The 27,658-nt window shown below is 40.3% G+C and overlaps 2 protein-coding genes across 2 annotated transcripts in view; both read right to left on the bottom strand.

Annotated features, from left to right (window-relative positions):
- The window catches only part of LOC124148975 (cubilin-like), a 28,932-nt gene extending 25,252 nt beyond the window's left edge, over nucleotides 1–3,680 (bottom strand). The window contains exons 1-3 of the mRNA XM_046520281.2: nucleotides 3,471–3,680; nucleotides 1,249–1,327; nucleotides 88–215 (exon numbers count right to left, since the gene is read on the bottom strand). Coding sequence (XP_046376237.2) covers nucleotides 88–215; nucleotides 1,249–1,327; nucleotides 3,471–3,573 — 310 coding nt within the window. The 5' untranslated portion in view covers nucleotides 3,574–3,680. The remainder of the gene's footprint in view (nucleotides 1–87; nucleotides 216–1,248; nucleotides 1,328–3,470) is intronic.
- A 3,580-nt stretch (nucleotides 3,681–7,260) lies between these two features.
- LOC124148970 (deleted in malignant brain tumors 1 protein-like) lies at nucleotides 7,261–27,566 on the bottom strand. The gene is made up of 13 exons (XM_048390112.1): nucleotides 27,488–27,566; nucleotides 26,889–27,010; nucleotides 26,373–26,531; nucleotides 25,239–25,344; nucleotides 24,634–24,755; nucleotides 23,383–23,532; nucleotides 22,288–22,372; nucleotides 16,500–16,615; nucleotides 15,559–15,705; nucleotides 14,625–14,703; nucleotides 14,264–14,388; nucleotides 11,811–11,972; nucleotides 7,261–10,215 (listed from the first exon to the last, which is right to left on the bottom strand). The coding sequence occupies exons 1-13, from the start codon at nucleotides 27,544–27,546 to the stop codon at nucleotides 9,803–9,805; spliced, it is 1,845 nt and encodes a 614-aa protein (XP_048246069.1). The 5' UTR covers nucleotides 27,547–27,566; the 3' UTR covers nucleotides 7,261–9,802.
- Between the last annotated feature and the right edge of the window lie 92 nt (nucleotides 27,567–27,658).

Here is a 27,658-nt window from a genome sequence, read left to right as displayed (position 1 = left end):
TTATGTGCCGATATTGTAAAAGGTATCAGAACTACTGTACCGTGGCGCTACTTGTAGCACATTGAGTAAATGTAATGATTGTCTTACCGTCATAAATTGTCAAACTGTCAGCATTGCAGTTGGATGACCCCACTTCAATGTCAGCATCCACGATAGATACAACGACGCGTTCTCCTGACCTGGCTGTCGCTATCGTCCACCAACAATTCGTATTGCTGCAACGGAAAGACCGTCACGACACGTTAATTTACTCCAGAATAATCAATCAGTGAATGTGTGTGGCGCATGGTCCTATATACTGCACACGGTTCAGAAATCAGGCGACGTTAAGCAACGCTGTTCACGGAGAGTAGGTGGAGAGTAGGTTGGGTGAAATGTTTGGCAGCTTGACTCCTGAGAGATTCTAGGGCTTCGGTAGAGCCTCACACTGAACCACATGCTAGATGTTGTGTATGCTAAGGCAAGAGCCTGTGTTTGAAATATGCCTCAGTTGTATCAATATATCAAATAGTGATGATACCAGTTGGTCGAAAAGGTGAGCGTAACTTGCCCGACCTGTGGCACCCGTCACAAACACATGCAAAGGCCATTCAATATCTATGAACAGAATTTCTGTTCATATCCCTTATTGCTTCTGTTTGTACCATAAAAGGCTTACACAATAAAACGTGTATATAACGGAGGACAATGCTTGTTTCAAAACTTGTGACCCAGACTTGAAATGTTCTCCAAGACGTGGAGCACAGTTCCCCTTTAAGAGAACAATTTACTCAATGTATAGTATATGATATGTCAAATGGCACAAAAATAGAAGTGATTGATTTACAGTATAAGTACATGAAGTATATGCTGTATGGCTATACATTCTAAGGCGTTGAAAGAAAGTGAGAAATAAAGATTGTTGCTGATCGATCAATCGTTGTTATGTTTAAAAACATATATTCAATCGAGAAATGTATTGCTATAAAAAAGGATGACAAAAGTAACTTTAACAAAAAATGGTCACCTTTATTCTCAGCATTTGATTCATAGCTCTCTGTTGATACATGATATGTTTGAGTCTGACTGTGTTGCAACCGTTTTGGTTTGAAATTGGACAATGTTTGTTTCCAACCCTTTAATTTTCTAAAAAGTGTATTGTGCCATTCTATGCAATCCGAAATATGTCTTTGACGGAATACTGTATTAATCTACAACTCTGGGAACAATAAAATCGTTTAAAATTTAAAAAAAAAAAATCGTTGTCACCTTCCATAACCAGTTGGATATCCAGCAGATTCAAGATACTTCTCGTACATCTCTGCCTGAAGAGTCTCATTACAAGCCCCTGGTGAAGAAAACACATTTAAGTCAACATAATCATCGACCAGACCAACAGGATCTTCAAAAAAGACCTGAGATATATATGTTTGTAAGATACTGATATATACTGCCAGGTAAAGAAGGTGTACACTTGAAAACTGAATTTGTATCGTAGACATTTTGACGGGGTATATGTTTTATAAGGGCGTCTTTATATGTTTAAACATTCCCTGAGTTAAGTAAATAGCTATCACAATATTCACAGTGTAGTCAATACGAATAAGATAACAGCACCCGAACCCGTTAGTCGCCTTTTACGACAAGCATAGTCGCCTTTTACGACAAGCATGGGTTGCTGAAGACCTATTCACCATCAAACATGGGTGTATACTTTCTTTTGCCTGATGGTTTATATAAAATACACGGGATATTATCTCTGTTATTTGTCGAGAACACCCGGTACAAATTTGGGTGAAATATTTACAGCTCAGGTGAAACAATACCACAGACGTAATGGATCTATGTACTTTCCAGAAATCTTTCCCAAACCATCATAAGTATTTCTTTTGTTTGTATTTTTCGAATGCTCAGTTCATTTGAAATACATGTACTAACAAAATGTGCGTGTATTCACAGTGTAGTCAATACGAATCAGATAACAGCAGCTTGACTATTATTACCATGGCCAACAACACAGATTAATGAATGGGCCATTTTGTTTTTGGCCGGTTGGCCACTGGATCGTGACCTTGTGGATGAAGTGCGGGACACTGCAGGCTGACCATGTATGTGCTCATGCGGCGCGTGGACGTCGGACCGTGATGTCCCCCCTATATATATGCCTAGGGATAAATGGACGACCCAGGGACGGGAGCGAGTGAGGTTGGACGACCCAGTCCCGGGAGCTGTGGAGTGGAGACCATGATTATTATGTAGCGGGATAATGCTAAAGAATAAATAACGTGGACCCACAGACGGACTTATGTCTCAATACAGAAATATCCGGTAGAGCACCAACGTCTACCTCGGATATATGACCATTTTTTTTTATCAAAACGTAACTAGGCTGAAAACATTCGCCGAAGCACTGCAAACGTATGGTAAAAAAAACAACTGTTACACACGTATCATATACACCTCCATCGAATAAACATTTCGTGTTTGTTTCACCATCAAACATGGGTGTATACTTTCTTTTGCCTGGGGGTTTATATAAAATAGACGGGATATTATCTCTGTTATTTGCGAGGTTATTTATTCATAAACCTCCCTGTGGGTGAACACCCGGTACAAATTTGGGTGAAGCAATACCACAGACGCAATGGATCTATGTACTTTCCCAAACTATCATAAGTATTTCTTTTAGTTGTATTTTTGTATAAGAACCCCCACGCCTCACCCTTAACCTACATGTCTGAACTAAAATATGCATGTTTGGACACTGCGTGCGATTTCGGACACTAAGAATAGGCTCCTTAACCAAATTCACCTCGCCACGATCTATACGCATTGTCAGGTGGAGCACATTTTGTTGCTGATGAAGTACTGTGAGGGAGGGATATATTTTAGGGGGTGGGTTGTTGGTTAATTATTGCGGTAATGAGGGAAGGGTCACCGAATTTTCTTGGAGGTTCATAAAACACACACACACACACACACACACACACACACACACACACCTTTAATAACTGACTGGTCCCTAAAGTAAACAGCTTATGGAGGCGTGTACCTGCCTGTACAGTTTATATGAAATCGTGTAATCTGCATGATGTCCATCGCTAGATTGGTCCAGACTCGATTATTTACAGACGGTCATCAAACAGCTACCAGGGATAACTACTGAGTTTAAAGAGACGAAGAAAACGTGCAATCTGCTTCGAATGTGAATGGTGGAGTTTGGCAGTGTATAGTTCGTGTGCTTCACCTGTGCTTTACGACACACCGTGAACAGGGTCCAGTACTTTGTCGGGATCGACAGTACGTTCGTTAAAGTACTGTCACTCGTCCTCTAATTATTACAGAACAAAGTTCTCCTTTTTGACTTGAGCCACGTCCAGGTAGTCCTGGCTTACTCGCTTCCCGAGCTCTTTTCACTGTGTAGAGTATTGTAATGATAAGGACACGTCAACACGAACACCAACTAAATATAGACATTCAACTGAACGTACCGGCGTCGTGAAACCCCCACAGCACCAGGACCAGCAACACTGAGAGACACTGCCTGCTAAACACTCCACCCAACATCTTAGTACGTCTGCCCATGGTGTACATCCATGTTAAACACAGTGAGAACAGGTTGTCATCGGAGAGGGTTTGGAAAGCCTTGCGAAAGACCCGTTGACCCAAATTCCATTGATGGATGTCGCATGACGACAGTGTTGTGAAATATCCTACCAATCGCATTAACGGTTATCTTGTAGGGTTGAATCGACCCGGTCGATTAACGTACGAGGTTCAGCATGACATAAGATACAAAGCTGCCATGATGGGGCTCGGGTGTTTTTTTTTGTAAATATACTGCTGGAAATGAATAAGGGAGCACTCAGTTTTAGACATAGTAAAATGATATGCTGTCATGGGTTACCAGCCTTGTCTACCAAATACGCGATGGAAACACGTCGTTATTCGTTTTAGTTTTCATAATCCTAATTATTTTTTGGTTGTTACGACAAAAAGTGTCTGGCATTAACTGCATCATTGCTGCCTCCGAGATGGTCCATTTAACTACCTGTAAGTCGTTCATAGAATTACACTGAGTGAGTGAGCGAGTGAACGTTTCAACATTCAAAATGTATCACGGGGGTTTGTAAATAATCGAGGTTCTTGCAAAATAGAGACTGTATCTATCCACACCAGTGGGGATGGGGGAACGTGTCGCGTTTTCAATGTCATTTCACTTATATTGCGTAAGGTTAATATGCATCTATACGCGTTATCAATTATTTGAAAGCGGAAAGGGTGTCAAGTGTAGTTGTTTTTCCAGTGAGTATCTGACAATGATTGTTCATGGAAAAGGGTGTCTTATAACAAGCATTTACAGTGCTGTAGAACAAGTCTCAGAGAGCCGCAATGGGATCCGACAATGACATCTTCCCGAGGCAAGAGCGTCCACTGGTCTTTTTTATCAAAGTAGAATCTAGGCTTCGATATAGTCTAGTGGACACGTTTCTCTCGGGCAGATGCGACAGTAAAGGTGATACCTACATCACGTGATCGGATAGGCTGTAGGGTAACATGATCTCGTTGTACGTGGAGTTGTCGTCAAGGTAACACGACATACAAAACGCAAAAATCGACTCATCGGTCGAATGTGACACTGTTTATTAAACATACAGATACAATACATATTGCGTAATAATATACCATGCAGAGGGGACTATGTTTGGGTATTTGCTAATCTGTAAAAGATACTAGAGATGAGTGGTCATCTTAAATTCGAGGGGAATACGTTTCTTAACAAAAAAAATAGATGGGGCCCACTAAGTGTTTAGAGTGGGCCAGGGGAAGCAGCTGGTCAAGGGTTCTGCCAACTGGGTTCCTCATGTGTCCAAGCTAATATCATTCGTGACCAACTCGTGTTATTACGGGACAAGCCAAATAGCGACTCGTGCCCCTCTCATGACCATTTTGTGCGACCGGGTTCCGTCTTAGCGCAAACGGGCATACCTAAAACAATTGTCAACTCGTTGCGTAATGGTTCACATATATTTCCCCATATATTATATAATATTTCAGATGGAATTTAAAGCACATCGGGACGTGCGGAATTATACAGTGTGATTGAACACACTTAACTGTGTCTTGGGTATATTTTTAGACGCAGGACATGTAAAATCAAAAATTATTTCTGAGGGATTCTTTGATGAAGAACTTGAAATCATACGCGCATTCTGATTGGTTTGTCGTATTTTCGCACATAACATTCATCGATAGGGGGACGAGTCTTCTTGCAGGTTACGGAAAGGGGCGAGTGGTGACGAATGAGCTAATATTACCAATAATGTATAGAGGTTATCACGCGAGAGTGTGTTCGGGTCACAAGTACCATGTGTTATGAATGATTATTGTAGTAAGAACGTCTTGGTGAGCTAAATACATATTTTGTGTTTATTCTTAACACGGGATATTTATCATCCCCAAACTCACAAACGTTATAACCCCTTTATCATATAATATTATTCTTAAATTCTATTGTAACAAAAACGATACTGAGTGAGTGAGTTGGATTTAACGCCGTTTTAAACATTATTTCAGTTATATCGCGGCGTGTCAGCTTTATGTGGGAGAAAAGCCCCAAGTGATGCAGGTCTCAGACGTTTACCACTTCGGTGCAACCCACGAACACGGTTATGGTGCTGACAACCTAAGAACATAATCGGGGCGAACCGGGATTCGAACCCACAATCATACTAGGTTTCTGGCGTGCCCACGTGACGCAACGCCTAAGACGACTGGGCCACCCGTGCCCCCAAAATACGATAGTGAGTGAGTGAGTTAAGATTTAACGTCACATCGGCAGTATTTCAGCCATATCGTGACGAGAAGTACATTAATAATACACATATTTATACGAAATAAAAACCTGTCAACGAAGGACAGTAAAATAACTAGATGTATCACAGATTATATCTAAAACTAGTAGGTAGCCATAAAAATATAACATCATACGAAACAATACAAGATAAAAATGAGCTATAGATCGCCAGCCACTGAAGAGAGATCACCATGCTAGGGTCCATGGGGACTTACAGTACTTTTGCTACCTGCATGGACCCAAGCCGGATCGAAAACACGATACTGAGGGCAGATTGAATTTTCCTTAGACATATAATGACTACTTGAGTGACTAGTATTTAAGCCTGGTTCCCTGGGTATGCTGCGCTGGGTTACACTGACCCAGACAATGACTGCACAATGGCCGCCTCCACCAGACGAACAAACATGGCGGACGCGACATGTATTTACTATAGAAAAACGCTAGAACGGGTGGTTAAATTTTTTTCTTAGGATTTTCATGATCGCTCTTGCAATGTATACGTCACGAGAATAACGTCCATTGTTACTTTTAGTGAAGGAAAACATTATTTAAGTTGTTTCGAGACTCGAAAGTGGTCGTCACATCGGTGAAATGTAAACAATGACACACACCCCATTTTCAACAGTGATATGTGCGTTAATATTTCGTGTCAGCTCACTGTTGTCACGAAATCGTATACATAACACATGGAATTAAAGGACCACGTCAATGAAATACCGTTAGCATCTTTATTTTAGCAAATTTGATAACGCAAATGTCGCCGATTATGCCCCGTTTTCATGTTTTTCCGGTGGTGCGTAGTAGGCTATGACGCTCAGTGGGTAAACAAACAGATAGGACACCCTCCCTCTCTCTACTCACAGCTCTCCGCACCTCAGAAGGCGATACAATATAGACTCTGTCAAAGGGGACAGGAACACGAGTCAATAGCTGTTGAACAAAAAGACCCGCCGTGGGTACGGTACTCCGGTATAGAATATAGATCAGATACATTATGCATGGGCCAAGAGACGATTAAATAGATCGGGTGCCCAGGCTCGATTGCTCTGCATATACTTACGGCGTGGGACGTTGTTGTATTTAAGAAATAAACGACGAGTGAAGGTGTTTATGTGTAGGATAGGGGGCACGGGTGGCCCAGTCGTCTAAGGCGCCGCGATTCGCTGTACAGAGTTGCGTCCCTTGGGCACGCCAGAAACCTATGATTGTGGGTTCGAATCCCGGTTCGCCCCGATTATGTTTCTAGGTTTGTCAGCACCATACCTGTGCTCCTGGGTTTCACCGAAGTGGTAAACGTCTGAGACCTGCATCACTTCGGCCCCTCTGTATTATCCCGAGGATGAGGGTTTTAAATATCATAAATACCCGAGGGTTAGTGTTTTATCTAATTTTTAAACCGAAAAAAACAACAAATCAAAAACAACATTTGTCAACATTTTTATGTTTCAAACATACTTTCCATCAACCCGAGGAAACGGGCGTTAACTATCTGTTGCTGGCTTGAAATCGACATTCTTAAAAACATTGTGATTTATCAGCACGTTTGTAATGGTGTGGTACGCACACTCAATGGGCTACTATATACGAAGGTTACGTGTTCGATACGCGCGAATATAAAGAAAAGATTTGTTATTTGAATTTTATATTTCATGACATTGTGTTAACATGCAAAATATATTTCAAGCCAGAAACATTCATATCTTACAATATAAACGGAAGTTGTATTACTAAAATCCCAGCGATATTATACATCCCTGTTTATGAGATTTAACTTGTCTTGAGAACAATAGGATGACGTCACTGGAGGTTTATAATGTATGATACACAACGACCACGAATCGTTTATTTCTTATATGAGACATGAACATTCTGTACAGCCTGTCAGCCTCTTTAAGGATGAAGATAAAATGACAAGATTTAAAAATACTTTCACTTTTTTGTTCACCATTCAACACAAACCAAGGCGTAGATTGTCCATTTAATCGAACTATTTGTACATTGTACATTGTGTTATATACTCTTCAAAAAAAGAAAGGTAGAAAAAACAACAACATTTATACGAGGAACCGTATAAGGTATTGAGCCCAAAGTTTTGTGGATAGAACACTTGGTTATTGTAGTCATCTCAGTTATCGGTACATAGAAAAGTCCAAGGTGAAGGTCAGCTTCAATCAATAACGCGTGTTTCCTCCATTGGAATCAATAGCGGTCTGACATCTCCTGCCCATAGAAGAGACGGCTATGCGAATCACATCCCGGGGAATGGTAGCCCACCCGGCCTGCAACGCCAAAGTCAACTGTTGCAACGTCGTGGGTTGTGGTTGACGTCGGCGTTGCCGTCTATCCAATCCATCCCACAGGTGCTCTATCAGATTCAAATCCGGGAATCTGGTGGGCCAGGGGAGAATATCAACCTTGTTGTTGTGTAGACAGGCTCTTGTGATCCGTGCTGTATGCGGTCGAGCGTTGTCCTGCTATAATACACTGTTGCCGTTGGCTGCAATTGGAGGACGTGTGGTAGGAGAATTTCGTGGATGTATCGTTGAGTCGTAAGATTGACCTGGATATGGACCAAACCAGTCCTGCCATGATGAAAGATAGCCGCCCACGTCATAACGCTACCCCCACCAAACCTGTCCACCCCCTGTACGCAGTTTCAGGCGTAACGTTCTCCCCGACGTCTGTAGACCCGTGCTCTTCCATCCCCTCGACGGAGGAGAAATCTTGATTCCTCACTCAACCAGACATCTCACCATCGTAGTTGAAGCCATACCCCGTGTTGACGACGACAATGCAGTTGACGATGTTCTCGACTCGATATGACGCGTCGAACAGGACGTCTTGCTCGTAGACCTGCTGCTCTTAAACGGTTTCGCACGGTCTGCTCGGAGATTCTGCGCAGTGCGGGTATTTGGGATGCGGTTGAGGTGGCTGTGGTCGTCCGATCCGAGATCCTTTCATGTAGGTGGCGCAGATGGATGTAGCGATCTTGGGAGGGGGTTGTTTCTCTAGGTCCCGACCTTGGTCGATCACGCGTTTACCCATGCTGTTGAAACCGTCCCAAAAGCACTGTGATGGTGCTGAGCACTGCATTGAAAACCTTGGCTACAGCGGATCGGGATTCCCATGCCTGCAAGCGGCTTATGACGTTGTTTCTTTGCACATCTGTTAATCTTGGCATGTTGTTGAACTGTCACCGTTCGATTGACGCAGATGCCAGTCAAAAACCCTGAACTTCAATACCGTTCATAGTGCTGCTGCAGTAGCAGTTCATTGCGTCACTGGTTAGAAAGAAGATGGTTTGTTCTGATACGTTTATTGTATTCAACACTCCTGTATTACCCGAATATATAAATTACTTTTTTAAGTTTGAAATCCTTATACAAGTCACTCATTTGTAGGATGACAGTTTGTATTGATATTTTTAGTGAACTGTACACCCAAGTATCAGTCAGATGCGACCCCGGCTGCCACAGCCTTGTCTCATCTGTTGAATCAACGTTCGTTGCACAACTATTGTGAACTTATATAATAAACATTGTGGCACTTGACCATAAGCGTCTAAAGCAATTTCTTAAGTTTGACTGTCTGGATTGACGCTTGTCGGCAACATAACATTGACTAGTACTCCATAGTCAATGGCCGGCTGTGGGGGATGATGGATATATAAAATGCCGGGCAAAAGAAAGCATACACTTGAAAATTGGATTTGACCAATAAATCACATACGTTATAAAAACGCTACTAGGCTGACAACAGTCACACACAAAATGTAAACTTAATTTCCAAAACACAACAATGATACCCGTATCAAATACCAGCACCATCGAATAACCATTTCTTGCTTGTTTCATTTTTAGCCACCGTCAAGTCTTTTATCCGTCAATTTATTATGTATATTCTACTAATTGCTGTCCTCGATTATTAGTTAATGACAATTTATAATTGACACTATCACTGTAGCTACAACCTTGTGTCTTCAGCTGGGCTCTCTGTTGTAGTGCTGTTCGTTGTACCGCTATCGGGAACACTATTGTCACATGTTGATACCTGAAATTCAATGTTATTCTTTATGACTTCATCGTAAGATGGCGGAAGGTCAAACATAGCTGCATTGTAGAATTCCCCTGTGTTCTCTGGCTGGATTGAAACTTGTTGCTGACTGTACGCTACAGTATAGTTAGGGGTTGGGACAGAGAGTTGCCCGACTGATCCCATCACATGTGCAGGTCTTCTTCTCACATCTCTTTGAGCCCTTTGTGATAACTTTCGCTTCTTATATGACCTTCCACAAAGAATAACTATAGCAAGCAGGAACCCGCCTCCAGCCAAGCCTCCCCAAAGTGCAGCATCATTGACATTGCCAGTTTCCTCATCTGAAGCAAATTAAGTATTATTCGAGTATTGAAGTATTGAGTATTGTGGTCCGAAACAACACTAAAAGAATGGAGATGAAATCAAGATACCCACACCACACCCAAACAACACTTCAAGAATGGAGTTGAAAACAAGAAACCCACACCACACCCAAACGACACTTAAAGAATGGAGTTGAAAACAAGATACTTACACCACACCCAAACGACACTTCAAGAATGGAGTTGAAAACAAGATACCCACACCACACCCAACCAACACTTCAAGAATGGAGTTGAAAACAAGATATCCACACCACACCCAAACAACACTTCAAGAATGGAGTTGAAAACAAGATACCCACACCAGACCCAACCAACACTAAAAGAATTGAGTTGAAATCAAGATACCCACACCACACCCAAACAACACTGACTTTAAAAATGGAGCGGAATCAAGATACCCACACCACACCCACACAACACTTTAAGAATGGAGTTGAAAACAAGATATCCACACCACACCCAACCAACACTTTAAGAATGGAGTTGAAATCAAGATACCCACACCAGACCCAACCAACACTAAAAGAATTGAGTTGAAATCGAGGTACTTACACCACACCCAACCAACACTTTAAGAATGGAGTTGAAATCAAGATACCCACACCACACCCAAACAACACTAAAAGAATGGATTTGAAAACAAGATACCTACACCACATCCAACCAACACTGACTTTAAAAATGGAGCGGAATCAAGATACCCACACCACACCCACACAACACTTTAAGAATGGAGTTGAAAACAAGATATCCACACCACACCCAACCAACACTTTAAGAATGGAGTTGAAATCAAGATACCCACACCAGACCCAACCAACACTAAAAGAATTGAGTTGAAATCGAGGTACTTACACCACACCCAACCAACACTTTAAGAATGGAGTTGAAATCAAGATACCCACACCACACCCAAACAACACTTAAAGAATGGATTTGAAAACAAGATACCTACACCACATCCAACCAACACTTTAAGAATGGAGTTGAAATCAAGATACCCACACCACACCCAACCAAAACTTAATGAATGGAGTTGAAATCAAAATACCTACACCACACCCAAACAACACTTAAAGAATGGATTTGAAAACAAGATACCTACACCACATCCATCCAACACTTAAAAATGGAGTTGAAATCAAGATACCCACACCACACCCAACCAACACTTAAAGAATGGAGTTTCTCATTATACTGTTCGTGTATGAGCGATATACACAAATTTTGTCATCTATGTGTACACGAGAATGAACTCATTGTTTGACTACCAAATATGGTTGTACTACATGAATAACATTCATGTTGAATGCTGAATGGTATCGCTGGGATATTATGTACTACTTATCCTGCAACAACTTAACATGAAGAACAACTTTGTATCATGGTTACAATGGAACATTTAGAACTAATGTGTATCATGGTAACAATGTAACAATTACAACTACTCTGTACCATGGTAACAATGCAACATTTGGAACTACTCTGTAACATTTCCAATTGTTTGGCAATACATGTAGCTTACAATTACGAAACCAAATTCTTCTTACCTTCTTTGTTCTTTAGATTCGAGTAGTATGATATTTGAAAACCACTCTTGGTGTAAGATTCGTCAGTATGAAAGAGAACTGTCATGGACCCGGAAGAACTTTTCTTTGTCGGGGTAAACATTCCACACCAGCGTCCTAGAGATTGTTCAAATGTGTTCCTTCCTGTATCGTACATATCAAAATATTAACAGTAACCAAACCGAACATTTCCTGAACTGTATTTGGTGAAACAAATGGTACCAACTGATTCAGATATCACAATATGCGTAGTCTAAGAATGGGAGTTACTTGAGCTAGAGTTCAAATCACACAAGAAAGTATACATATAATCATTCCTTACGAACACGCGAGTATTAAAATGAGTTAACTGGTAATTTATATTTTACATGTCAAGAAGAGCCCAAACAAAACGACCGCCTCCGTGGTCTAGTGGTAGAGCGTCCGCCCGGAGAGCGGAAGGTCCGGAGTTCGATATACCCCGGCCGCGTCATACCAAAAAGATGTTAAAAGGTGGTACTTGTTGTTACCCTGTCTGGCGCTCGGCATTAAGGGGCTAAAACAAGGACTGGTCGGCTCGGAGTAAGTATACTGTGAGTGGGGTATTCATGTTAAACTGCGGCATGGTATCTCAGTGTGCTGGCACTATAAATCGGCATCAGTCCGGACTAGTACACGCAGCCACACAAACACACACACGTACAGCTGTACATGCACGTCGCTATATAAGTGCAATAATCTTGGACGCGACGTTAAACCCCATTTCACCTCACCTCACCCGAACAAAACTGTAGATGTCAATACGCTGTTGGCGCCAGAAAACATTTCAAGACTGTGACATTTAAAATTGTAGCATGCTGTCATCTGTCTGATGTATCGCATGTGCCTCGTGCATTTTAGTGTTTTCTTAAAACAAGAAAGGTGGTTCCCATTCCACAGTTATGGCGTTACAGAATAAATACTAAATGCATTTAAGCATGTCGACAGTCCACTGGCCATTTTTCAGTGACTGAGTTGGGCTTTATTCCTTTTGGCTATTATTATACCTGCAATATAATGCGTACTAGAACTGGAAGTCACACATTGCACCATTTTGGGAATCGAACAAGGGTCTTTGGCATGGCGGCCGCACTACCCCGCTGCTGGCAATGAAGACTCACGACTTATTGGCACGTGCCGTGGACATTGCGTATCATAGACACGTGATAAAGGAAAGAGCGATAGAAATACAAGGAATGTCGATTCGAAGAAGCGGTAAACACTTTGTATTTGAAAAGTCAAGATAATATGATGTATATACATCTATATAGAGTCAGATCTATGATTTACCATGGGCGGATACAGGTGTGTGTGTGTGTGTGTGTGTGTGTGTGTGTGTGTGTGTGTGTGTGTGTGTGTGTGTGTGTGTGTGTGTGTGTGTCTGTGTGTGTGTGTGTGTGTGTGTGTGTGTGTGTGCACCCCCCTTTTTATTTCGAACAAAATCTTTATTTCTGTACGAATTACCACCAAAGACAATAAATAGATCTTAGTTGTGCACCCCCCTTTTCAAAAAGGCTGTATCCGCCTCTGTTTACTAATATATATTTCAGTGTGAAAGAGTTTTCTGAAGTTGAGAAAATTGATATTTTCATTGCAGTAAACATAACACTTGATATTTCTCTGCAGTGAACATAACAATTTGACGGAACTTGTTATACTAGAGTTACCTACCCTTAACTTGTCTCCCTTTGTCGTAAGTGACTAGTCCGTACACAAACTGTTGACGTTCTTTTTACGTTAGGTCCACATTGACAAGGCAAAATAATGTCAGACGGTCGTTTATGGAGTAACAATCACTTTTTGCCGTTTGTTATCCTCTCTAAAATGTTTACTTATAAACTTTAAATTTCTCATTTAACTTGCCAATCGAAACCCTTCGTTTCGCAAAATGCCATTTTTTATTACTCGACCAGCCTGCATTCTTTCGCTTCCAACAGCGGTCTCCAAGTTTACAAGCATATTTTGGGTTAAAGTTGATTTTGTATATAATCATATGTTAATGTATGATAAAGAGTTTTCGTGACCCTTAATATATAAGCCGCAAATACTAGGGGTGGTGAACCGTCCCTTAGTGTCAGGTAGGGAGAATTTACATTTCCCGGACATTATTACGGGGTGAGTAAGCCTGGGGCCTGGTGCTTATGTGCTTATATTCTAGTCTTTTAACGGCGGGGAACACCATGAACGCAAATCACACATTGAAACCATGTGGGGATTGAAACCAGGTCCTCCCCCCCCCAACCCTCTTACTGAAATGACACATTCTCAGAGTTGGTTTTAACAAGTACAGTTCACAGTGTAAAGAAATAAATGAACACTTATCACAACACAAATAAACTTTTTTAAGAAAAAGAGGCAGCTATTGCGCTACCAAGTAAACTATTTAGCAACTTTTACGGTCGGACTGACGTACGTACCATCAAACGCCTCAAGGTAGTCTTTCAAGCAGCCAGCCGAATTTTCAATATCAGAATTCACAACTTCCAAAGTAATGAAATAGTTAGAGTAATATGTTGAAATGACCCATATGCAGTCGGCATTGCTGAAAAAGAGGAATAGTGTTGATATATAAACTTATTTGTGGGAATCATTACTGTTACTCCCGTATAGTAAACGAAATTGTTTTATGCAATGCAATTTGTACCAAAATGCTTCTGAATTTCGAAACGTCATGTTTAACTTTACTGGTATGTTCAACATGTTAAGAAATAATTGATAAATACAATGCATGCATTATGCATTTTATGAATGAATGCAAATCTTTCGCAGTGAACTTACTTTGGATAATGAAAGGGATACCGAGGCGATGTGAAATCGTTACTGGAAGACTCAGCACTCAGTGTTGACTTCCCACAAACTGGAACAAAAGAAGAATCAAATATCCAGACGTACACACGTACATCGTGTATCATCATCTTGTTGCTAACTTGTCATCACTCACTAACTTACAGGATTATATGATTATCAGATTATAGGATGAAACGTATTAATTAATCTCCTGGGTGCCGTTGTACAAAACAACCTTTACTAAGGTTGAACTTAGTTACTAAGGTTAATCTTAAGGTAACCTTATCAAAAAGTTACGCCCGTTGCACAAAACTACCTTAGGACATCCTTAACGTAGACAGGATACTGAGCGGCAACCTTAACTAAGGTTGAACTCTTTAGTGTGGGAGACTCAATTATGTCCGTAGTTACGGTTGAGAGTTATCTCCCCTGCTCGCATCTGCAGACGACTAATATTGCTAATTCAATGAAGTATCAACCTTAGCGTGGCTAAGGTTGGGTCTGACCAACCTTACAATTTTCACCTTAACTAAGGCTACCTTAGCGTAAGGTAGTTTCATGCAACATGGGGTCAACCTTAGTAATGTGGAAGTAGTCCGTCAGTGTTTACGTCATTTCAAGAACACGGTCTCGTGGAGAACGTATAAACGTCAAATTGTGTTCGTTCATACACTTATGAACGTCAATTCCGCGGTCAGGTGACCGACCTCTCGCCCAATTGAAAAGCCGTATATCGTGTTAACTTCAAACTAAAAAATAATATTAATTTCTTTCAAACAGATGTACAGCCTTTTGGGGGAAGGAAAATACACACAGCATTTGGTCAAAAAAGATACACATTATCAGGTAGATTAATAACACTCTTGGGTCGACACTGGTACTTTTTAATATGAGAAATGACGGCACATAGTGCAGAGACACTCACCTTTGTAATAACCACCAGTAGCAGCCAACTTGAATCCCGTACCGGAGGACCCGAAACTCCCAGAGTAGAATCGTATTCTCATTTTGCTCCCTGAACTTATGTAGTTTTGGTAGTTATTTTCACAGAACGAACCTACTTCCCCCGAATCTAAATACAAATTGAAAACAATAGTAACATACTATTTTTTCACGGATACTCAGAGAAATATCATAATATAACCATTTGACAACTACGACACGGAATTCAGAAATACTAGAATGAGTGAGTGAGTGAGTATGGTTTTACGCCGCTTTTAGCAATATTCCAGCAATATCATGGCGGGGGACACCACAAATGGGCTTCACCAGAAATACTAGAATAGGTTACCCTTACTAAAAGCATTGTGTTAAAAGTGAGGTGAGGTGATATGGGGTTTAACGTCGCGTCCAAGATTATTGCACTTATATAGCGACGTGCATGCACGTGTATGTGTGTGTGTGGCTGCTTGTACTAGTCCGGACTGATGCCGATTTATAGTGCTAGCACACTGAGATACCATGCCGCAGTTTAACATGAATACCCCACTCAGACACAGTATACTGACTCCGAGCCGACCAGTCCTTGTTTTAGCCCCTTAATGCCGAGCGCCAGACAGGGTAACAACAAGTACCATCTTTTATCGTCTTTTGGTATGACGCGGCTGGGGATCGAACCCCGGACCTTCCGCTCTCCGGGCGGACGCTCTACCATTAGACCACGGAGGCGGTCTGTGTTAAAAGTGTATCTTATAATAACATATAATACGAATAAGAAAAGCATGGAAATTATTACACAAAACTACAATTAAGTGTATTTAAAGTTTGATATAGAATCGCTATATAACTCACATCAGAAACATATATGATTTCTAAGGTTAATATACAGGCTTTTTGATGATTACGACTACTTCATACAGTTCTTACCGTCATAAAGAGCAATGTAATCCCGAGTACAGTATGATTGCAAATTGCTTTCCATTACCATCAATTTGATGTTGGAGCCATATTCTGTTGTTAAGTCCCACAAACAATTTAGATTCCTGAAATTTGAAAAAAATGGCCTTGGATTAACTAAACAATCTACAATTCTACAGTAAAACAATTGCACCTACTAGAGTCTGTGAATTGAGTTCAACGTCGCTTTTGAACATAATTTCAGTTATATCACGGCGTGTCAGCTTGATGTGGCATCAGAGCTTGAAGTGATGTAGGTCTCAGACATTTACTACTTTGGTGAAACCGATGAGAACGGTCCTGACAAACCTAGAGACATAATCAAGGCGATACTGGGATTCGAACCTTCGATCATAAGCCTTTGGCACGCCTAAGTGACAGCGAATTACGACTGCTAATTTAAACAAGCCGTGCGCCAGACCGAGGTAACGATACTTGTACTTGAGCATTATTAGTGCCACGAATGTCCAATTGCAATTTTTTATCAGTACATTGCATAGATATGTTTCTGTTCGCATCTGTCATCTCCTACACTCAATTTAGCTGTGGTACACTGGATGTGCAATTCGTGCGAATAAATTGCGTCTCAGTAATGGTTTCTCCGCATGGTGAAACTTAAAAGTCGACAGACCAAATACGAAGATGAATATATGACTATATGATGAACATATGGATAACAACTTCAGTTAATCTTTATAACGACGTTTTAGAGCTACTTCTTGCCCCTTCATCAGGTGAATACTGACTATCATCATCATCATCATCATCATCATCATCATCATTATGTTAACAGGTGTTGTGGCTAGTAAGGGTAGAGTAACGAGTTAAGATAATTACTATATTAGATGTGTGTATAGCCTAATGGGGCTTAAATTATTTGTAACAGTTAAGCTGTTGTTAATGTAAAAAGGGAGCTACTAAATAAAGAAGAAAAGGATTAAGCTTCAAGTTAAATCTTAAAAAGTAAAAACGCAAGGTAAGGGTGTTGGTGGTGGCAGTGAGCGTGTATGGCTGTGGAGCGTGGGGCATCTTCCTGAGGAAAGGGATAGAAGTCCAGTTTCATCCCTTGCGGAACTAGGCTGAAAGTCTAGAGTTACATTTTGGCTGGACTTACGAGTCTATGCATGATCCATTCAAAATCGCGTAACGAACTAGACATCCGGTTCGTAAACAACACGGATTTCGACGTGCAGATTCCGTCGACTACAGGATTTGCAAAGCGTGTGTGTCGCCAACTGGCCGTCGACAGACATTTTCCAAATCTTTTCATGTTTCTTTTCAAGGTGTTAAGTGATTAAATGCACTGGACAGTGTAAGCCCCTTTTGTTTTACAACAAGAGATATCTTGACTACCGCTCAGGTCGACTAGACTGGGCGCCGTCATTTCTTCTTTGAAGCATATGCAAGGGATATGAAAGGTGGAATCTGAAAAGTCCATAGGAGGGACATCGAAGGGACATAACTCGCAATAGCCACTGGTGAAGCAACGACAGAGCCACGAAATTCAAGCCTAGTTCGGAAAGAGTTGCAATTGGACTTGTATTGTCAGTTAACGGCCTTGTCAGGGGAAGATGTACGTGGGGTGATTGACATTGACATTGATGATTGAGCTGGTTAAGAGAGTTTACTTTTTGGTTTGGTTTGTTGTTTAACGACGAATTCAGCAATATTCCAGCTATATGACGGCGGTCTGTAAATAATCGAGTCTGGACCAGACAATTAATCCAGTGATTAATATCCTGAGCTTACTGATTCAGTAGCTGTCTGGATATATGCGACGTCGTAGAAGACACTCTATTCAAGAATTTCTATCCCGATCCTAAATGTTAAAATTGTTGATGTTTAGTGTTGGCTGGTATCACAATTTGTTTGGGACAGACTAAAACTATGGGCTTAAAAGAAGTGACATAATATTTTTATATTGAGTTGGCTGTGAGTGATATAGTTGTGTTTGATAGTTTTGATAGAAAGAACATGATTAAGATCCTCAGGGGAGTCGCAGTGATTGCCTTTACCATTTAGGTGTCTGTTTTGTTTAAATAGAGAATAATTTGGTTGTGTATGGCCTCTGATAATTCTGGGAAATTGCTTTATCTAAATTGGTCAAAATGTTTTAGTCCCGGTCATTTGCTGTATAAATGATGTATATATGCTTATAACGAACTACGGTTATTACGAACTACGGTTATTACCAACTAACAGTAGTGGTCCCTTTAATTTCGTTATAACCGTAGTTTACTGTATATCAACGTATTTATTGAGGGATGTTAATACTGATGGATGGCATTTTTGATTAAGTCGGGTAGGGTTTTGAATATTTGTTTTGAATGTGTTTTATGGAGAGCCTGAAATTATAAGAAAGTTTGTTTGATTTTAATCTTTTGCTCGAACGAGTGCTGCTGAGACGACCAGTACCTCTGTTGTGTTTAAGAGGGTGTAGTTTTTTTATGATGGTAGTTTGTAGTGATTAATATGGGTTGGTCAACATGGATACCTATGCCTGTGCTTTTGTTTTTGTTTTGGGATGCATCAGTGTATATGTGGTTATGTGTTGGCTAGTTTGATTTGATGTTTTTGGATACTAGTGTTGTTATGTTGGGTTGGGCTTGTAGTATGTTGTGTAATGAAGTGTCTATTTCAGATGGTGGTTTATCATATATGTCTTGGCACAAGATAATTTTGATCCTGAGGATCAACACGGCGCAAAGAAATTTTGTAGCATACCTACCTGTCCTGTCATAAAGCACACTGTCATAAAGCACACAGAAGCTAAAACAAGTATTTAATTGCGTGTGGTACCTTCAGAATCAGGAATGAGAATATGACACATTTCAGTAAAAAAAATATTCATGTAATATTAAAGTAGAAAACAAACATATTATGGAAACAAATCAAGTAATATGTTTCACCACAATGATTTCCTGAAACATTTGTTATTGTTTTCAAGGAACATGAGGTATTAAGTTGACACAAACATAGTGTTATACACGATACTGTTGACATCTGTAAATAGTGGTAAACCATTGGTCTACAGTGGTAAAGTTATTAATATCTTTTCATAATTAATCTTTTCAAAGTAATAGGTACAGTGTTGTAATATCAGTTATAATAAAGTAAATCTGCACATGGAGACATGCAGGTATTGTACGGACAGGGCGTGGCTCCCTGGCATGATTGTTGCCGAATAATAAAACATGTTCCGTGTAATAATTTACAGGTAGGAATGTCTTAACAATTATTTTTATAATTATTTATGTATTTCGTGTGTACGCATATCATTATACATGTGTGAGACAAAGATAAAGTTTCGTTTAAAAGTTTGCCTCCATCTTTCAAACGATTATTCGTCTCAACTGCCGATGCCCCATTAATTTTCATTTACAAAATGGCGCGGCGTCTGGCTCCGTGCAATGAATCAACCAAGAATGAATGTCGGGTGTCCATATTAGGTGTTAGTCGAATCTCAAAGGCATTGCGCTTCTTTTTGGAAAGTAATTTCTTCGTTATGTTGGTGAAATTTGGGTGTAACATTTGTCATAAAGGAGTTGTTGAATATCAAGACACTGTTTTACAGTCACTGTGTTAATTGACAGGGTATTATGTGATTTATCTGTTATGTTTCTGTCAGTTATGTATGGAATTTAGAATGACATTGTTCTTTAATGGGGTTTTTTCCTAGTTTTTGAATAAGGCCATTGTGCCTATCATGTCAAAATCCTTGCTGAAAACTATGAATATAGCCAGAGTGTATTGTTTTTGTGCTTGCGCTGTTCTGATGTCTTGTTCTAGATGTAGAACATGGTTAAAAGTTTGTCTGTTGTGTTTTAAGCCGCTTTAGTCGGGGGTGATTAGATTATTTTGAGAAATTTCAAACTTGAGCCTGCTATTTATTGTAGATTCCATCATTTTACAAATGTGGGAAGTGTGAGAGGTGGGGCGGTTGGAGTAATAGAAAAGTGGACAGCAATATTTTTTGCATTTGCTTTATCTTTATTTGTGGAAAAGCTCTTCGTGTTTGGATAAATAGTCTGGAGTTTTGTTTGCTAATATTTAAGGTATTACAAAAGGTTTACCAGTGTTTTATTGCGGCCATAATAATCTGTATTGTATTTTTTCTGAATTGTTTCTGTCGCTACATGGCTGAAATAATGCCGATGCGACGTTAGAGTTTAACTAACTAACTGATTCTCTGTGCAGAGTTGCGTCCCTTGGGCACGCAAGAAACCTATGAATGTGGGTTCGAATCTCGGTTCGCCCCAATTATGTTTCTAGGTTTGTCAGCACCATACCCCTGCTCGTGGGTTTCACCGAAGAGGTAAACGTCTGAGACCTGCATCACTTCGGGCTTTCCTCCCACATTAAGCTGACACGCCGCGATATAACTGGAATACTGTTAAAAGCGGCGTAAAACCCAACCCACTCACTCACTCACTAACTAACTGATTTGTTTCTGAATGTATACTACCTTCATGTGCTTACTCAGTATTCACATGGTGAAGAAGCAAGAGGGAGCTCTCAAACGTTGTTACAAAGAATAAAAGAAGTTGTTATCCAGAAAAAGTGTCATGTATTCATGTTCTTCCAACTTCTAAATGCATACCAAAGACTTCAAATGCGAAGATCGTCTTAGATATCACAAGTCTACTAATGCAATTGACGTCTCAGTGCGCTTACAATTCGTTAGCCGTATATGACGGTTGGTATGTTGTTCCTGATATCAGTTAACTTGTGAACCAGTACAGAACGAGTATTTAATCGTGGCATTCACGCTTTACATCAGTGACGTAGGTCGTCCGTTGATCTAAACCAGTGAGCACAACGTGGTACTGTTAGACCAAGAACTAACATTATGAGAATGTATGTCGAACCAAGGATCCTGGAAGGACTAAGGGACACAACTCTACACATTGGAGCAAGCCTCCTCTACATGTAGTAATACTCAATATAAGATAGCTACGTGATAAATCGATAAGAACAATGAAGAACGAAGCATGGTATATTTCACGATTAAAACATTCTTCTATCATGACGTCATTTCTCGAGTTTCGAAAACGAACGTGCAACTTGATGACGTCATATATTGGACGACGATATTTTTTAGAGGGAAGTGTTTAGAAAGTTGCACCCCAAAGACGCAGCTGGGCTACGCAAATAAACGCAGTGGCCGAACGATCACATCCAAAAGTGGCAGAGATATGACAATCGGTATTAGGAGAAAAGGGTACCGCTGATCGACGTGAGGATTGTGAGAATATGCGGGAAATATCAAACTTAACCCACCTGTTCGTAAAATGGACTTGTCCGACATTTCCGATGTCGGATTGTATTCAGGAGGTCACCATTATTAATATTTGGGTAATAAAGCTTGTACATTTTATCAACTTCCTTAAAGAAGCTGTAAATGATATTGATACATGTACAGTAAACTACGGTTATAACGAACACGGTTATAACGAACTGACGGATATAACGAACTTACTTTTTTGGTCCCGACTATTTGCTGTAGTTATGCTGTATATATGCTTATAACGAACTACGGTTATAACGAACTAAAATTAGTAGTCCCTTTGAGTTCGTTATAACCGTACTTTACTGTATCTCATGTAAGAATAACGACTCGTGGTCGTTCTTTATCGTACAATAAAACAATACAGGGAGAATAAACCATGAGGGGCGCAGCCCGAGTTTTATTGTACGATAAACGACCACGAGTCGTTTAGTTCTTAAATTCATTCACTCCAAACATAAGAGAAACTACCTTGGATAACGAACAGGATACATTGGCGAATAGATCATCGTTTGCGATCGCGTTACAGTGACGTTGGTGGCACACACATAGGGTACTGTAAATAGAATGGGCGTGGATATGAAAGTTGCATACAGCTCCCGACAATCATCTACGTGAATATGGTGCACAGATGCATGTTTATACTGAGTTATTATTTACTGTGAAACATTAACAGTTATTATAGAACAACTAATTCTTCACGTGTCAATTTTGAAACTATACACCGGTGAACTGAATTGATACCTGCTTTGGCAAATACCTTAAACGACGTTCCATTAAAGAACGAATATCAACCTGTTCTTAATTACACAGGTATCTGTTATTTTGTTATCAAAACGTATATCAGTAAAGACCTCTACTTGACAGATTTTAACTACTTTCGAAACGCTTTAGGTGCAGCTCACATATCGTCATTAAAACAGGTAGAGAAGTGTAAACGAAAACAGAATTTGCAAGTTTTGTAGTTCGTGAAGTATAGAATACTAATATAACGTGTTTACACCTTACTTGACGTATAAGTACAACGTGCGAAAATGGATATTCACAATGGATATTCTTTTATCCTTATACTCATACATTAAACTTTAAGTTATTAATGACAACTGACCACAATGTACATGCAATAATAATGAATCATATGTTTTATGAACACAAGCAATTTACAAACTCCCAGAAAAGCAGACTTTGAATTGGTCGTACAATGTAAGGGTCGATTTGATGCATGTCATCGTATCTCAACTGCGTATTTCGATGCTCATGATGTCAATCACTGGATTGTCTGGGTTGTGGATTGTTTACAGACCGCCATCATATAGCTGAAATATTGCTGAGTGTGGCATTAAACAACAAACAAACAAACCAGAAACACACTTAGACGTTTGAAACATATGCACCAATAACATTTCTTACGGCGATATTTATCTTAACATAACATGTTAAACAACAAACAAACACAAATGACAAAACTGTTTGTAATCATTTCACATCTTCAGATGGCAATCCAAGGGTGACTTTCTACAAGCATGTTTATATTTGTTTATATGTAAAATGAAATAAGATACTCACTTTCTGTCATTGAATACTTCAGCCGGAAACCACTTTCAGCGAGACTTGGATCAGTTGTGAACCGAAGTAACATGGCATTTCCTGTACTTTGAAACGTCGGGGCTCTGTCACCACACCAGGTTTCAAGAAGAGAACTTTGAACTGTAGCACCTGAAACAACAATTAGTGAGTGAGTGAGTGAGTTGGGTTTAACGCCGCTTTTAAAAGTATTCCAGTTATATCGCGGCGTGTCAGCATAATATGGTAGGAAAGCCCGAAGTGATGCAGGTCTCAGACTTTTACCTCTTCGGTGAAACCCACGAGCACGGGTATGGTGCTGACAAACCTAAAAACATATTCGGGGCGACAAACGGGATCGGGTGGACAGGCTCGTTGACTTGGTTGATGCATGTTATCGTATCCCAATTGCGTGGATTGATGCTCATGTATTGTCTGGTCCAGACCCGATTATCTACATACTGCCGTCATATATCTGGAATATTGCTGCGTACGGCGTTAAACAATATAATAACCCATAAACACCAACATTAATCATGAAACTTTTCGCCGGTTTCATATATCCGCGAGATATTATAGTTGAAAGAAGCATCATGAAGCGGCGAAAATGTTCGCTAAAAGGGTATCCCGGCCCCTGCCCCAACGGCAACACCTGCGCGCCAGTCACACAATTTACATAAAAAGGTAACCAGAAGTGTTTGTTGCCTGACGCCGCACGGGAGTACCCCTGCAATACGAGAGCGGACTGTAAACATTCATGACCTAACTAGCGGTGACAGGGAACTATGTTCCTTCAGTAGCGCAGTTCAGTGAACGAGTGAGGATTACAGTCACAACACGTGCTTCGGGTCAATGTGGGAAGAAAGCTCGAAATCACATTGTTTACTCTGTTGGTAACACCACTTGGTGCGGACCAAGTTCGTAATCGGCATGACGCTGGGATTTGAACCGACAATCAACGGATCCTAGCGATACGTAGGGCTGCAGAGCAAATGTCACAGAGCAAAGGTCTTCAACTTCGGATATATTCGGTTCTTTTAGGTGTAGTAAAGCGCGCCATGTTGCAAACCTTTCAGTTCATGTATACGGGGTAACCGTGTCTGATTAAAAACCACGCACCACATTCGTGAATGAATGAGTGAATGTTGCTTTATGCCGCATCAGCAATACACGGTGATGCAAAATTAATATGTTAATCATCAATCAAATGTTTCACATTTCAAAAAAATCATTTTACGTATACATGTCGCCCACCGTCGTATGCCTCGACTTTGTCAAAAGGACATCCGGTAGAGTATTCCACCTCTGAAGCCACGACTTGCACATGTATCATCTTCCCACGGGGCGCTGTGATGTACCAGACACATTCCAGATTCCTGGAAACCCAATCAATTTCAACATAATAAATACACACCATAGAATATACATGAACGCACACACACGTGCACGCACGCACGCACACACACACACGTTTAAAGAAGGACGCCTATTTATTTAAAATAATGTAAATCAATAACTGACATTTCTGTCAGCGGGAAAATGACTCGTTCCTGCATATTCGGCTCGTGAAGGATAAGAACCCATCTATTTACATTACATGTACATCCGTGTAGGAATGCATTAATATTGCAACACATTATAATTATACATATTAATAGCACATTAAAATATTATCGAGTACTAATAAATCAGAGACAATATATATATATATATATATATATATATATATATATATATATTGTCTCTGATTTATTAGTATATATATATTGTCTCTGATTTATTAGTACTCAATAATATTTTAATGTGCTATTAATATGTATAATTAAAATGTATATATATATCGTTAGATATATACGTACGGCAAATATGGGTAAGGATAACCTGGCGATGAAATGTACTGCTCTGTTCCTGTCGCTGTCAGATATGTGTCATTGCAGGGTCTCGTAAGAACAGGATAGCTTGTGGCTAAAGTACAAGAGATACAGTGATACAAGGGTTTAGAGTTACAGAGTTGGAACCGTGTTATATACATACGGAACTTGCATTTTCTGCTATTTGCTGTTCATAGACATAGAGTCATGTACAGTGACTGTCATATACAATTATATAGTCACGTATTTGGTATGTTGGTTGTTGGTTGGTTGGTTTGTTGTTTAACGCCGCACTCAGCAATATTCCAGCTATATGACGGCGGTCTGTAAATAATCGAGTCTGGACAAGACAACCCAGTGATCGATATAATGAGCATCGATCCACGCAATTGGGATCGACGACAATCATCAACCAAGTCAGCGAGCCTGACCACCCGATCCCGTTAGTCGCCTTTTACGACAAGCATAGTCGCCTCTTACGACAAGCATAGTCGCCTATTTGGTATGTAGTCAAACCGGGTGGTGGAACTGACTTGCTGTTCAAACGTAGAGGTGGACCAGTAAGTTTTTTTTGTCTGTGAGTGACCTCGGTTCGAATAGTATTTCCGTTGTATTGTTTGTTTGTTTGTTGTTTAACGCCGCACTACGATATTCCCGGTATATGAAAGTATAAAAATCGAATCTGGGCAAAACAATACAGTGATTGACATCATGAGCATCGATCCACGCCATGGGGATACGATGACATGCATCAACCAAGTCAGCTAGCCTGACCACCCGATCCCGTTAGTCGCCTCTTTCGACAAGCACAGTCGCCTTTTGGAGTAAGCATGGGTTGCTGAAGACCTATTCTAACCGGATCTTCACGGGTCTGATGATACCGGGATGGACACAGTTCGTAGGGGTTTACTACTTTCATGAAACTAGTGGGGAATACCAAAAAAACAGAAGTCATCACAGTATTTCGGTGAATCCAAATCAAACCGGGATCTTTGGCGTGAACGCATGACTTAGTGACAACACGTAAAAATGAACCCTTTATCAAAAAGCACAATTGACAACATATGTACTTTGACGAAGCAGCACAAAGCTGAAGAATATACAAGGCTTGGAGATACTCACTTGGTGCTGCCACCTGTTGGTATGAGATGCGGAAGGCAGGTCCGAGTTCGTCAGGGCCAGAATGGAGCGTAATCCCCATCGGGAAGCTGACTAGCGCATGAACCGTAATGTTGGTTGGATGTGCATAATTGCATAATACAATTTCTTGAGATGAAAAAGCTGAAAGAATACAAGACAAAGTTGAAATATAACCATGTGCATTCTTGTGTTTGTTTATTTGTTGTTTAACGCCGCACTCAGTATTATTCCAGCCATATGACGTCGGTATGTGAATAATCGAGTCTGGAACAGACAATCGGTGATTGACATCATGAGCAGCGATCCACGCAATTGGGATACGATTACATGCATCAATCAAGTCAGCGAGCCTGACCACCCGATCCCGTTTGGCGCCTCTTGCGACAAGCATGGGTTGCTGAAGACCTATTCTACCCCGGATCTTCATGGGTCGCATTCTTGTTTATCCATGTGTAACTGTATTGGTTTAACTTATAATTCCCTTGCTCATTTACTTACTGTCACGTAATTTCAAAACACCAGTGGAAGAACAATTCTCGAGATCATTTTCAAGTTGAACAGTTACTTGAATCCTCATATTGCGATCTTTAGAAAAAATTCCCCAGTTGCAGGTGACGTTACTGCAGAGAAAACAATATACTGTTAAGCCGCGTTATCTCGAATGTTTCGGGGGCATAGTGGTTAAAGCGTTCGCTCGTCACGCCGAAGACCAGGGTTCGATTTCTCCCATGAAAAAGGCTTAATTCGGAGGCATAAAATGAAGATTTGGGACATGAAATTAAATCAGAACATTATCAAGACACACAGGCGCCCTAATTATAATCTTCTTATAACATGATAAAAAATAGGGGCTAGTGAATAAATAAGTTTGAAGTGAGGTTTTCATGTTTTACAATTTATGGTATTACCTCATATTTGTGAGTGGCCATAATGGCCATGTGACCATTACAACAGTGCATCACGATACAAAATGCCATAGGCGATCAGCGAAAAATCCAAATCCATGTTCCTGTAAGGTATTGATCTTATAATCGAGTCTGACGAGGCTCAATACTGTGTCATGTCCACCAATGATTTGTTCTCATTATTCATATTACCTTTCATAAGAATCCGGGTAACCAGGAGAATACAAATAAGACAAGGTGTCGGAAGCCATTAATGACACGTTGCAGGCCGTTGCTGAAATCGACAAAATTTCTGTGCATTTAGTTGACAAACATTCTACAAACTACAAAATATAAAACGTCAATGTCAGAGAATGCCCGGTC

This window comes from Haliotis rufescens, unplaced genomic scaffold, assembly GCF_023055435.1.
Source record: "Haliotis rufescens isolate VD_foot unplaced genomic scaffold, xgHalRufe1.0.p SCAF_1, whole genome shotgun sequence".
In the NCBI taxonomy this organism is placed as follows: domain Eukaryota; kingdom Metazoa; phylum Mollusca; class Gastropoda; order Lepetellida; family Haliotidae; genus Haliotis; species Haliotis rufescens.
The sequence above is the reverse complement of the archived record's forward strand: the minus strand, read 5'-3'. Positions and strand labels throughout refer to the sequence as shown.

What these genes read in the sequence shown, in the direction of transcription:
- LOC124148970 (XM_048390112.1), bottom strand. Translation starts at nt 27,546, where the DNA reads ATGGCTTCCGACACCTTGTCTTATTTGTATTCTCCTGGTTACCCGGAT. An exon ending in CAAAGTCGAGGCATACGACG is followed by an intron (nt 23,533 to 24,633) that starts GTGGGCGACATG and finishes TTGTTGTTTCAG; the next exon opens with GTGCTACAGTTCAAAGTTCT. An exon ending in GAATCTAAAGAACAAAGAAG is followed by an intron (nt 10,216 to 11,810) that starts GTAAGAAGAATT and finishes AATTTGCTTCAG; the next exon opens with ATGAGGAAACTGGCAATGTC.